Below are 11529 nucleotides of genomic sequence, written 5' to 3'. Positions count from 1 at the left end.
CATACCTCTATCAAGATTTAAACCATTTTTATTACCCAGAAATTTCTCTCATGTACCTTCAAAGTAAATTACCTACCAGAGGCAACCAGTTATACTTTCTTCACCACTGATTTGGTTTTGCCTTTTCTGGAACTTCAAATAAATAAAACCATACAGTAAGCACTCTATTGTGTCATTTATTTATTTTTTAAAAGGTAATATGTTCACATGGGTGGAAACTGAAAAGGTACAAAAGGGCAGTCCTGTCTCCCAGGCACCCAGTTTTCCTCTCTTGAAGCAACCAATGTTATTAGTTCCATGTGGGCCTGTCCTGTAGCTACCATTAATATAGGGGTTTATACCAGGAGCTTTGAGAACTCCATTTTATAGGTTACCCAAAGAATATTGTGATAGCCCAGCTAAAACAATATAAAATCGGTTTTAAAAATAACGAGTTTTTTTTAGTTTCTGATTCCAAATGTCAAACTGTGACATTTTACCTTTCTATGACTTAGGTAATCTTTAAGCCACATCTTGTTCAAATTCTAACATTCTATGATTTTCATTCATCAATTAAACAAAAACATATTGAACAAATATGGAAATATAAACATGATCCAAAGAAAACCAAGCTCCTGGACTTATGAATGTATAGTCCAGTGGTGGGGAATAAAAATTCAACAAAATTATACAACTACCATTGTAGCACACTGTGATAAGAAGAGACCAAGGTGAGGTCTGAAGGTGCTTCTCAGAGGTACAGACAAGAGCTGACTGAAGTCAGAAGGATGAAGGTTGGAAATGCTACTTGCACTGAACAAAGCATTTGCACAAGCTCTGTGGAAAGAGGAAGATTTGAGGGATTGGAGGAGGCCAGTGTGGATGGAACAGAGAGCAGGTTGGAAGAGACAGAAGTAGTTTGAACAGTAAGATAAGGTGGAGAGAAGAGATTGATTGACAAGGCACCTGAATATGCAGGGCTTGGTTAGTAAGGGATTTTGTCTAAGAGAATGGGAAGCTATGTAAGTGGTTTACCTGGGAAGTGACAGGGTCACATGTAGTCTTTTGTGTGGAGAAGAGATGAGAGAGGAACTAGGGCGAATGTGGGTAAGCCATTTAGAAGAGTAGGTTAGGCACTCCCCCTTCACCCAGGTGGCTTAGACTAGGGTGGTGATGAAGGAGATAGAACAGATTCAAGGAAAATTTCAGAGGATTGGCTGATAGATATAATACAGGAAGGAGAAGTAGATTTTCAAAATATCTCTTAACTTTTCCTTTTTTTAAGATTTTATTTATTTATTCGAGAGAGAGCGAGAGAGAGAGAGAGAGAGCAGAGACACAGGCAGAGGGAGAAGCAGGCTCCATGCAAGGAGCCCTACGTGGGACGTGATTCCAGGTCTCCAGGATCCCGCTGAAAGCAGCTGAAAGCAGACGCTAAACCGCTGAGCCACCCGGCCTGCCCTATCTCTTAACTTTCTTATACAAAATGGATTCAGTTTCCATAAAATTGTTGACCAAAATTGACTTTAAATAATGGCATGACCTAAAAGTCATGAAAAAGTTTGCCCCTTAAAATTTCAAGGTTTCAAAGTTGCGAGCTGGGTGGAGGGCATGTTTCTACTTCCTATATTTTAGTATTTCCTAAGCCTGTTTTTTTTTTTTTAAAGGAGAGTTCTTTTCTCTAAAATGCTTACCACAGTGGAATCCCTTCTGGAGATTGTAAATTTATATCAGAAAATAACCGGGGGCTATCTAATATTTAGGCAAACAATTTTGGAGTCCTTTTGTGCTGGCAGTTGTCATTTTGTAACTTACAAATGTGTAATGAAAGTAATTTATATTGCTCTTATCATTTTTTCTTGTCCGCCTTTCTTGGAGTTGGACTGGAATTGGTAGATAGTTTCGGTCCCAAACTAACTACTTCTAAGAATTTATTTCTTCGTTGATACTGGATGGTTGCCCGGCTGGACTTCACGTGTTTGTGCCCATGTTCCGCCCCCTGTCGGACTCTGCATAAACCCAGCGTGGCCAGAAGACTGAAGGTAGAAGCATTTGCCATCACAAATGGTATTTGCACAGTGATCATTGTTTTGGAGAGTGACCGAGGTCACTCTCGGGGAGCTCGGGGGGCCTTTCGGAAGCCTGCGCTAGGCGCCGGGGGCCGGCGGCCTGGGAGGCGCGTGGGCGAGGCGGTAGCGGGAGGCCCGCAGCTGCGAGCTCGGGGTCGTGCGGGGCCCGCTGGGGGGCGGGGGGGGGTGGTGTCCGGGGCAGCTCGTACGCGCAAGGGGGCGGTTCAAGAGACAGGGAAGTCTGCAGCTTGTAAGGCCGAGGGCTGAGCGCTTTCAAAGAGAGGCGGGGGAGGGAGCGGGATTTCCCCGCCCCCGTTCCCCCACGGCCCAATCCCTTCGGCTTCTCCTTTTCTCCTCCGGCCGCCCGGCCCCTAACCTGCTCGAACCCATTATGCGGTAGAGGCGGCCGGTCTCTTTAAGGCCCCGCCGCGCCTGCGCCCTGGGCTTTCCTGACGCGGCGGGCCGGACCCCGGAGGAGCCTGCGGGCGGGCAGGGCAGGGGGCCGGGGGTCGGGGAGCAGCGCCGCGGCGGCGCCCGCAGGCTGCGCGAGGCTCGGAGGCGGCCCTGAGCTGCCGGGCGGGCGCGGCGCTCCGGGGGGCGAGGAAGGCGGCCCGGGGAGCCGGAGCGGGGCCGAGGCGCTGAGACGCGGCGGCGAGGCTGCCGGCTGGATGGGAAGTTAATGTTTACGGCGGAGTCCACCCAACGTTTCCAAGGTGAGGGGCGCCGCGCCAGGCCGGGCGGGCCGCGAGCCCGGGTTCCGCTGGGCGCGCGGCGGACGGCGGGGCCGCGGCGCGGCGAGCGGGGGCCGCCGCCGAACTTGCCGCAGGAGCGGGGCGGGCGCGCTCGGCGCCGCCGGGGCCTAAGTTCGCTGAGGCCGCGGCGGCCCGGGACCCTCCCGCCGTGGGCGCCGGCTAGGAAGCTCGCCGGCGGCGCCTGCACTGGACTCGCCGCGAGGCGGAGGGACCGGGCGGCTTCGGGGGCGCTCGCCCGCGGCTCCCGGGGGACGCTGACCTTTCGGCCCCGCCCTCGAGGCCAGGAGTCCGTGCTCGCCGGGCGTCTTCGCGGACTGAGACCGCCGGCGCCCCTGACTTGCAAAGTTGGCGTCTTTACGTGGGCCCCGGGATTCTGCGCAAGGCGTTTCTCCAGGCGGGTGGGTGACGGGCTCGCCAGGTGTGCTGCGTGAGCCCCAGGGATGCGCTCGGGCAGCGGTCGCACCCGTGCCCGGATCACCTCATGACTAGCGGGGCAAGCCTCAGATTGACCGCAGAATTTCCGGTACATTGGATTGTGGTGTTGGTGTTTGCTTTAGAATTGCCGTGATTTCTTTGTGCCTTTTTTTTTTTTTTTTTTTTGAGGGGAGGGGAGCGTCTTAAGTCAGTTGTCATCCTTTCAACGAAGAGTTAACAAAAACTTTGGAGTGGTTCCTTTGCTTTTCCCTGTATCCTTTGCCGTTAGAGGTGACTTTGAAAAAGCAGCATTTTCTCGCACAGTTATCTTTTCTTTGGGTTACACTGTAGAATAATAAACTCCTTTCTTCGCTGAAATGAGAGAAACCCAGTGCTCCTTGAAAATCAAGAAAAGCTATCTGTTGGTGGTTTTTACTTTTGTTCTGGACTGATATGTGTTAGCAGTTTTTTTTTTTTTTTTGGTTTTTAATTTCATTCGTAAACTTTGTTGAGTTCACCTGAAGCTCCTTTTCTGTTCTAAAACGCTACTAGCCTTACGGTCTCTGAGAACTTTGTGTCAAGAAAACTTAGAAAACTTATTGAAGAATAATAAACAGAAAAAGTGCACAATCCGGAGTGCAGGTAAAGGATTTTTTTCCTTTTTTTTTTTTTTTTTTTTTTTACTAAGTGTGCCATCGCAGTTCAGGAAACAGTATTTCTAGGTTGGGGTTTATTTTTATTTTCTTTTTAAAGAAAAAAAATTTTTTTTCTTTAAGATTTTATTTATTTATTCATGATAGTCACACACACACAGAGAGAGAGAGGCAGAGACATAGGCAGAGGGAGAAGCAGGCTCCATGCAGGGAGCCCGATGTGGGATTCGATCCCGAGTCTCCAGGATCGCGCCCTGGGCCAAAGGCAGGCGCCAAACCGCTGCGCCACCCAGGGATCCCTAGGTTGGGGTTTAGACCTGGGAGTGGAATTGGTTTGTGAGGTATGTGAATGATAAAACTCTAGCATTAGGTACTGTTGAACATTTTCCCAAAGTGGTTGTGCTAATTAGCAGGGAATGGTAATCCAATTACCCCACATTCTTGCTGATGCTTGTCAGTTCAAAACATTTTTGCTATTCTGGTAGAGGTGCAATAATATATTAGTGTGGTTTTATTTTGTGTTTTCCTAATGGTTGTGGCTTTATCTTTTATTGGTCATTTGTATGTCTTTTGTGAGATGTCTGAGTCTTATTTTTTTAGGATTTTTTCGATAAGAGCCCTTTCTGGGAGGTACACACACACACACATATCCATATCTGTAACCTATACATAGTTTATCTTATTCCATTTTGTCTTTCCATCTTTTAATAGTGTTTTTTCTTTTTTTTTTGATGGACATTGTTAATTTCAATGAAATGTATTTACTGTTTTTCTTTGAGTACTGCTTTCTGTGCCCTATTTAAGAAATCGTGCCTAGCCTAAGAATATGAAGATATTTTCCTATGTTACCTTACAGAAGTTTTTTTCCTTACAGAAGTTTTATTTTGTTTTACTTTTCACATTTAATTTGTGCAATTTCGAGTAAATTTCAGGTGGATTGTAGGGGATCAAGATTCACTTTTAGCCAGGTGAATATCTTTTTGACCTAGCACCATTTTTGAAAATAAAGTACCATACTTGTCCCTCTGCACTGTGTGGCACTTTCTCATAAATCAGGTCATTGTTTAAGTGTGGATCTGTTTGTGGGTACTGTATTTTGTTTTACTGGTCTATTTGTTATCCTTGCACCAGTATCACTATTAATTAATGTAACTGTATAATAAGCCTTGATATGTGATAGTATAAAGCCTCTAACTTTGTTTTTTTTAAATATTGGTCAGTTCTTTCCTCTTAGCATTTCCGTATAAATTTCAGATTCTGCTTGTCAATTTCAATAGATTTTGGAAATTGGAATTGAATCTATATATATCAGTTTGGAGAGTATCTTAACATTGAGTTTTCTAGTATATGAGCGTGGCATATACTTGTATTTATTTAAGTCTTTTTAAAATTTCAGTAATGTTTTGTAGTTTTCTGTGTAGAAGTCTTGCATATCTTTTATTCTTAGCTATTTGAAATTTTTGATGTTACTTTAAATGATATATATATATTTTAAAGATTTATTTATTTATTTATTTATTCATGACACATGTAGAGAGAGAAAGAGAGAGGCAGAGACACAGGAGGACAGAGAAGCAGGCTCCACACCAGGAGCCCTCCGCGGAACTCGATCCCGGGACTCCAGGATCGCGCCCTGGGCCAAAGGCAGGCGCCAAACCACTGAGCCACCCAGGGATCCCCTTTAAATGATATTTTAAAATGTCATTTGTGGCTACTATATAGAAGTACAGCTATTTAAGACTTTAATCTTCACTCAGGACTGAATCCAAATTATACTTTGTATGTTCTAGTTTTCCAAGTTCTGTATGTGTGTGTGTGTGGTGTCTAGTGTCTAGTCTAGTACCAATTAAGGAGTATATAGTATTGAGTATATTGAAAATCACTGTGTTAGGCCTTTGTAGATACAAAGCTGATTAAGATGCTGCCCCTGCCCTTAAGGGGTTTAGAGTCTAGGAGGGTTAAGTAGAAACTCAAGAAGAGACCTTTATCCTCCACTAAAAGTGCTATTATCAAAATTGGTTTGGCAGCATGCAAAAAAGACATTTAAATCAAACTGGACAGGGGAGAAAGTGGGGGAGGTAATATGACTGGCTCGCACTGTTCTGAGAGCTGAGCAAAGGAAGTGGGCTGTGGGTGGATAGGGGCTGCTATTTACTATACAAGCTTCTGCTTAATCCCTTGGCTTTCAGCCTTAGCCTCACTCCAGTCTTTGGGAGTCTGGAGTCTCTCCAAGTCACTGTTTCTAGAGAATAAATTTATGAGTTGACATAAATGAAGGGAACTAGAGGGTCTATATTTTATAAATTTGATGCAGACTAAAATTTTTAAAAATTTTATTTATTTATTCATGAGAGACACAGAGAAAGAGAGGCAGAGACACAGGCAGAAGGAGAAGCAGGCTCAATGCAGGGAGCCTGACATGGGACTCGATCTCGGGTCCCCGGGGTCACGCTGTGGACTGAAGGTGGCGCTAAACCGCCGAGCCACCGGGGCTGCCCTTGATGCAGACTTTATTTTATTTTTTTTTAAAAAGATATATATATATATTTTATTTTTAAATTTTTTTTTCAATTTTTATTTATTTATGGTAGTCACAGAGAGAGAGAGAGGCAGAGACACAGGCAGAGGGAGAAGCAGGCTCCATGCACCGGGAGCCCGATGTGGGATTCGATCCCAGGTCTCCAGGATCGCGCCCTGGGCCAAAGGCAGGCGCCAAACCGCTGCGCCACCCAGGGATCCCTGATGCAGACTTTAAATTGCTAACCTGCTCTTCAGCCCCATACCTCGTCCCCACTGACTGACCACATACTGTCTGGAAACTCCCAAGTCCTGACCCTGCCTGGGGTTCTATGAGTGAAGCATATCCGCTTTTGACCGTATTCCCTTATGCAGGCCTGTAGGTTTGGCTTCTTTTCTACTTAGTTGTGTATTTTTCTATGTCTTTCTTGTTTCACAAATGCCTTATCTTCTTTTATCTATCTGAGAATGTTAAAGATAGTTTCTTTAAGCTTTCTTTTTCCTTGCATAGTTTGTTTCCTCCAAGTTACTTTTTTTCTGTTTGGCATAGCCTCAGCACTAGAGATCCTCCTCAGAGTTTTGATAATCCTTGGTTTTTGTTCATGAGTGAGAGTGGACAACTAAAAGCCGATTGGAAGCCCTGAGCTTGTAGATGGGGCTTACTTCCAGTTTTACTCTATGAACTCCATAGAACAGTGGTTCTCAGTTTTGGTTGCACATTAGAATCATATGGGGCACTTTATTTTTTAAAATATTTATTTATTTATTTATTTATTATTTATGATAGAGAGAGAGAGAGAGAGAGAGGCAGAGACACAGGAGGACGGAGAAGCAGGCTCCACACCAGGAGCCCGACGCGGGACTCGATCCCGGGACTCCAGGATGGCGCCCTGGACCAAAGGCAGGCGCCAAACCACTGAGCCACCCAGGGATCATATGGGGAACTTTAAAAATACACAAACACACAGCTAAACTAAATACAACTGAATCACTCAGATTAGGACCCAAGTAGCAATATTTTTTAAACATTTAGGTATGATTGCATACAGAAAGATACACAAATTTTAAGTGTAGTTTGATTTTGTCATGTATACACCCATATCATCAACACAGGATACAGAGAACCTTAGAAAGAATTCCTTTATATCTCTTTGTCTTCCTTACTCCCTGCCCAGAGGCAACCGATATTCTGATTTCTATCCCCATAGATTAACATCAGTATTTTTTAAAGTTGTCCAGGTGATTCCCCTTTGTGGCCAAGATTGAAACCATTGGTTCAGGTGGACTGTTGGAGTTACTCTAGCGTCTTTCCTTTGGTCTGGCCAGATTTCCCAGAGAGTATCTTTCAGTTTTGTTCTTGGAGGGTAGCAGTTTGGTTGCCAGTGATCTGAGAACTCTAGAAAAGGGAGTAGGTAATGAACCATAGAACATTTAGTATGGGGCGGGCCTGGGTGGCTCAGCGGTATAGCGCCACCTTCAGCCCAGGGCGTGATCCTGGAGACCTGGGATTGAGTCCCATGTCAGGCTCCCTGCATGGAGCCTGCTTCTCCCTCTGCCTGTGTCTCTGCCTCTCTCTCTCTCTCTCATAAATAAATAAATAAAACCTTTTTTTTTTTTTTTTTTTTTTTAAAAAGAACATTTAGTATATAAGATCACATAATTTGCTTTTTTTTTGTTGGGATACCTGTGTCTTCCACCATGTGTGGTTTACCCTTTTGAGAGATTAAATCTCCAATCAGCTGCTGCACTGAGGATGGGCCACCCAGCAGCTTGAGGAGGAATGGGGTCTAGGTTTCTAAATGTTCATAGCTTTCACCTGATCCTTTCTTTAGTCTCCCATACCCCTCTTTGTTTTGGCAGTCCTGGAGCCTTTTGAGGAGTGTATAGTATAAATTAGGTTTGTTCTGAGTTGCCAGCACTGCTAGTTTGTAATTTGGCTGTCTTTAACAAAGTCAGTTACCAATCCTCCATCTTCTTTCCAGCTTCCAAAATTTTATTGCTGTCATCTCTTCTGTTCTTCTGTCCTTATGGTTTATGAGCTAAAAACAGAACACAACAACATCATTTTCTTTATCCTTGTTTTAGTGGAGTTTTGGGGAGAGAGGAAAATTAGATGTGTGTGTTCAATCTGCAAACTTAACCTGGAAGTCCATCATCTGCTTTCCTTTATACAAAAATGTGTTGCCATCTGCTGTTCACTCTTGTCTTCTACTTGTAGGGCTATATCTTTTAAATCTCTTTACTGTTATCTAAGTAGAGTGTCAGGAGGGAGAGTACCTAAATATTGGATCAAACTGTCATTTTTCTAGAAGTCCCCAAATTCTTTCAAGAAGTTCTTGTCCCAGAATTGTACATTCTTAGGATTGGAAATGATTTCAAAGGTAAGCCAGTCTAGTGAACTGATACTTTGTATAAAGTGGGAATCTCCTGGTGAAGAGGGGATTCATGATTGGAGAAACAGGATAGTGGATCTCTGCAAGGGGTGTGAAAAATCCATATAGACATCAAACATTTAATATTGAAAGAATAAGTAATCTTGCATATTTGTAACATATAAAAGTTACTAAAAATAATGGTGGTTTTGTCTTTTCAGTCAATAATACTTCAACTATGGTCATGAAGGAAGAATATTTTGAAGAAAGATTATATACTAGAAAATATTGGAAACTATTGCTAAAGATAAAGTTGTAGCGATTTTAGTTTGTAGTTAACATAAACTGATAAATTAAAACCACCCGTTAAAAGCTTTATGTTAAGTTTCGCTAATAGCTTTGTTCTTTGTACTCTTTATTTTCTTTAAAATACTTATTAAGTCTCTAGGTTTCCAAAAGGTCTTTGAGACAGTTTTTTACCATAAAGTTTACAATGAAATGAAAATACTATTCTCAATATAATTTGTTTTCTCTTAGGCTAAATTTATACAAATTAAAGTATTTACCTTTAAATTGTGTCCGCCCTTTTCTGTGCTAAAATATCTTTTTTCATAAGAAATTTGTGGTGGTATTTTATTGATTTCTTACTGTCTTTATTACTTAATGTCCTTATTTGACACCAAAGGCTGCCAGCCCCATTTTGCTCTTCAAATTAATTTCTGACAAGTTTTGTAAAATGTAAAAGTTTGCTTATCACTGCCCACAATTCTCAGTGGCCTTTTTTGCTCCTCCACCAATTATTTTCCTTCTGTTTGCATATAAAATTCAAATATAAATAAAAGATAACACTGGCAGTTATCACTGTCTATCTTGGTCATATGCTAATTCTTTCTTGGAAGCATGTAGGTTAATTAGTGTTTTGTAGATAGAACTTGTTCGCTGTGGCCCCATATGTTTGCTCAGAAAGGATCATCCCATTCTCATTATTTCAAATTTCCTGGTGTGTTTATTTGTTGCCATTTCTAGGTCTGTTTAAAATTGTATCTGTAGTTCAAGAGAGCTTTCCCCCGCCTGTGCTATTTGCAGTTTATCCTTTAAGTGGCCAAAGATAATGTGGATTTAGTGCTTGTTAATTGTTCTTTGTACTAATCTAGCCCTGACAGTTGTACTCTGAAACGTGTTCCCTAAAGCTGGTCAAACTGGCCATTATCTGGTCTTCATTGTTGGTTTCGCTATTCATCGTCTTGTGGGTTCATGATTAGGGCTCTCTCCTTGAGGACCTGCTAATTCCTGTGTTCTTGGAAGAGACCTTGATGAGAGATAGGAACAGAACTGGTTTTATTATTGATCATTCCTCTTTTTTGTTTTTCATAGCAAAGTGCAAGCACTGATACAGAAGTGAAGATGAGAGATAGGAACAGAACTGGTTTTATTATTGATCATTCCTCTTTTTTGTTTTTCATAGCAAAGTGCAAGCACTGATACAGAAGTGAAGATGGGAATTTTGTCTTATTTTCAGTTGGTGTTCAAAAGATTAATAGCTGTCTTCTTTTTTGGCCTAGTACAGATCTTTTGCTATGTTAAAAATGAATCCAACATTCTCATGAATTATGCTTAGTAAGTTTGTTAGATCAATGTTAATAGATACTGGATAAAAGTGTAGTTTTAATGAACAATTATATAATATGTTTAAATGAGCTGCATGAGAGAAAAGTTTAATGCTACCAGGTATACTAGAAATTAAGATAGTTAAGAAGACACGATGGTGAGAAGATAGAGCTTAAAGTAAATTGAATATATATATATTTTTAAGATTTATTTATTTATTCATGATAGACCTAGAGAGAGAGGCAGAGACACAGGCAGAGGGAGAAGCAGGCTCCATGCCGGGAGTCCGATGTGGGACTCAATCCCGGGACTCCAGGATCGTGCCCTGGGCCAAAGGCAGGTGCCAAACCACTGAGCCACCCAGAAATTCCCCTTAAAGTAAATTGAAAATGAGTTTTAGGGAATAAGCCCATGGAAAGTCTAATGCCTTTGAATATTTATCTGAAATACATGTAAGGGATGAGCACAAAGTTAAAGACTTGACTGCCTTTTTGAAAATGTGGAGAAGCTTCTTTTCTACCGTCAATGAGCAAAGTTTATAAAGGTTGTCAAATATGATGGTACATTTACGTGTTAACATACAAGATCAGAAAAATGAATCAGTAAGTGATCTAGAAATACAAAGAAGCTATAAAATTGTCAATAAGTCATTAAGAACCACCAAGATAACACATATTGAGCATCTCCAATGTCTAACATAATGATAAGTATTGGGAAGATAATGATGATCTATTCTACATAGATAAAATCCTTTCTTTTTTAAAATTTTTATTTATTTATGATAGTCACACACACAGAGAGAGAGGCAGAGACATAGGCAGAGGGAGAAGCAGGCTCTATGTACTGGGAGCCCGACGTGGGATTCGATCCCGGGTCTCCAGGATCGCGCCCTGGGCCAAAGGCAGGTGCCAAACTGCTGCGCCACCCAGGGATCACTAGATAAAATCCTTTCACAAAATTTACAAACTAGGGGAAGGCACAGTTGATACATTGTTTCTAAGTGAGATGATGGTTTTGTAAAAAAGAAAAGTAAGTGAATAGTTTTCTTAAATCTTGAGGCTTTTTTTTTTTTAATATTTTATTTATTCATGAGAGACACAGAGAGAGGCGAGGCAGAGACATAGGCAGAGGGAGAAGCAGGCTCCCTGTGAGGAGCCTGATGTGA

At 42.2% G+C, this 11529-nt stretch overlaps 1 protein-coding gene across 4 annotated transcripts in view; it reads left to right on the top strand.

The window, feature by feature from the left end:
- The first annotated feature begins 2027 nt into the window (after positions 1–2027).
- EVI5 (ecotropic viral integration site 5) overlaps positions 2028–11529 on the top strand; it is a 194765-nt gene continuing 185263 nt past the window's right edge. For 2 of the 4 annotated variants that reach the window (XM_072834513.1, XM_072834520.1), the window contains exon 1: positions 2028–2046. In XM_072834513.1, the coding sequence (XP_072690614.1) occupies positions 2044–2046 (3 nt within the window). In that variant the 5' untranslated portion in view covers positions 2028–2043. Of the gene's footprint in view, positions 2047–2605; positions 2762–11529 lie in introns of those variants that run through there. The other 2 variants (XM_072834509.1, XM_072834511.1) reach the window with 2 other exon arrangements.

The sequence above is a fragment of the Canis lupus genome, chromosome 8 (assembly GCF_048164855.1).
Source record: "Canis lupus baileyi chromosome 8, mCanLup2.hap1, whole genome shotgun sequence".
In the NCBI taxonomy this organism is placed as follows: domain Eukaryota; kingdom Metazoa; phylum Chordata; class Mammalia; order Carnivora; family Canidae; genus Canis; species Canis lupus.
This window is presented reverse-complemented; position numbering and strand designations above follow the sequence as displayed.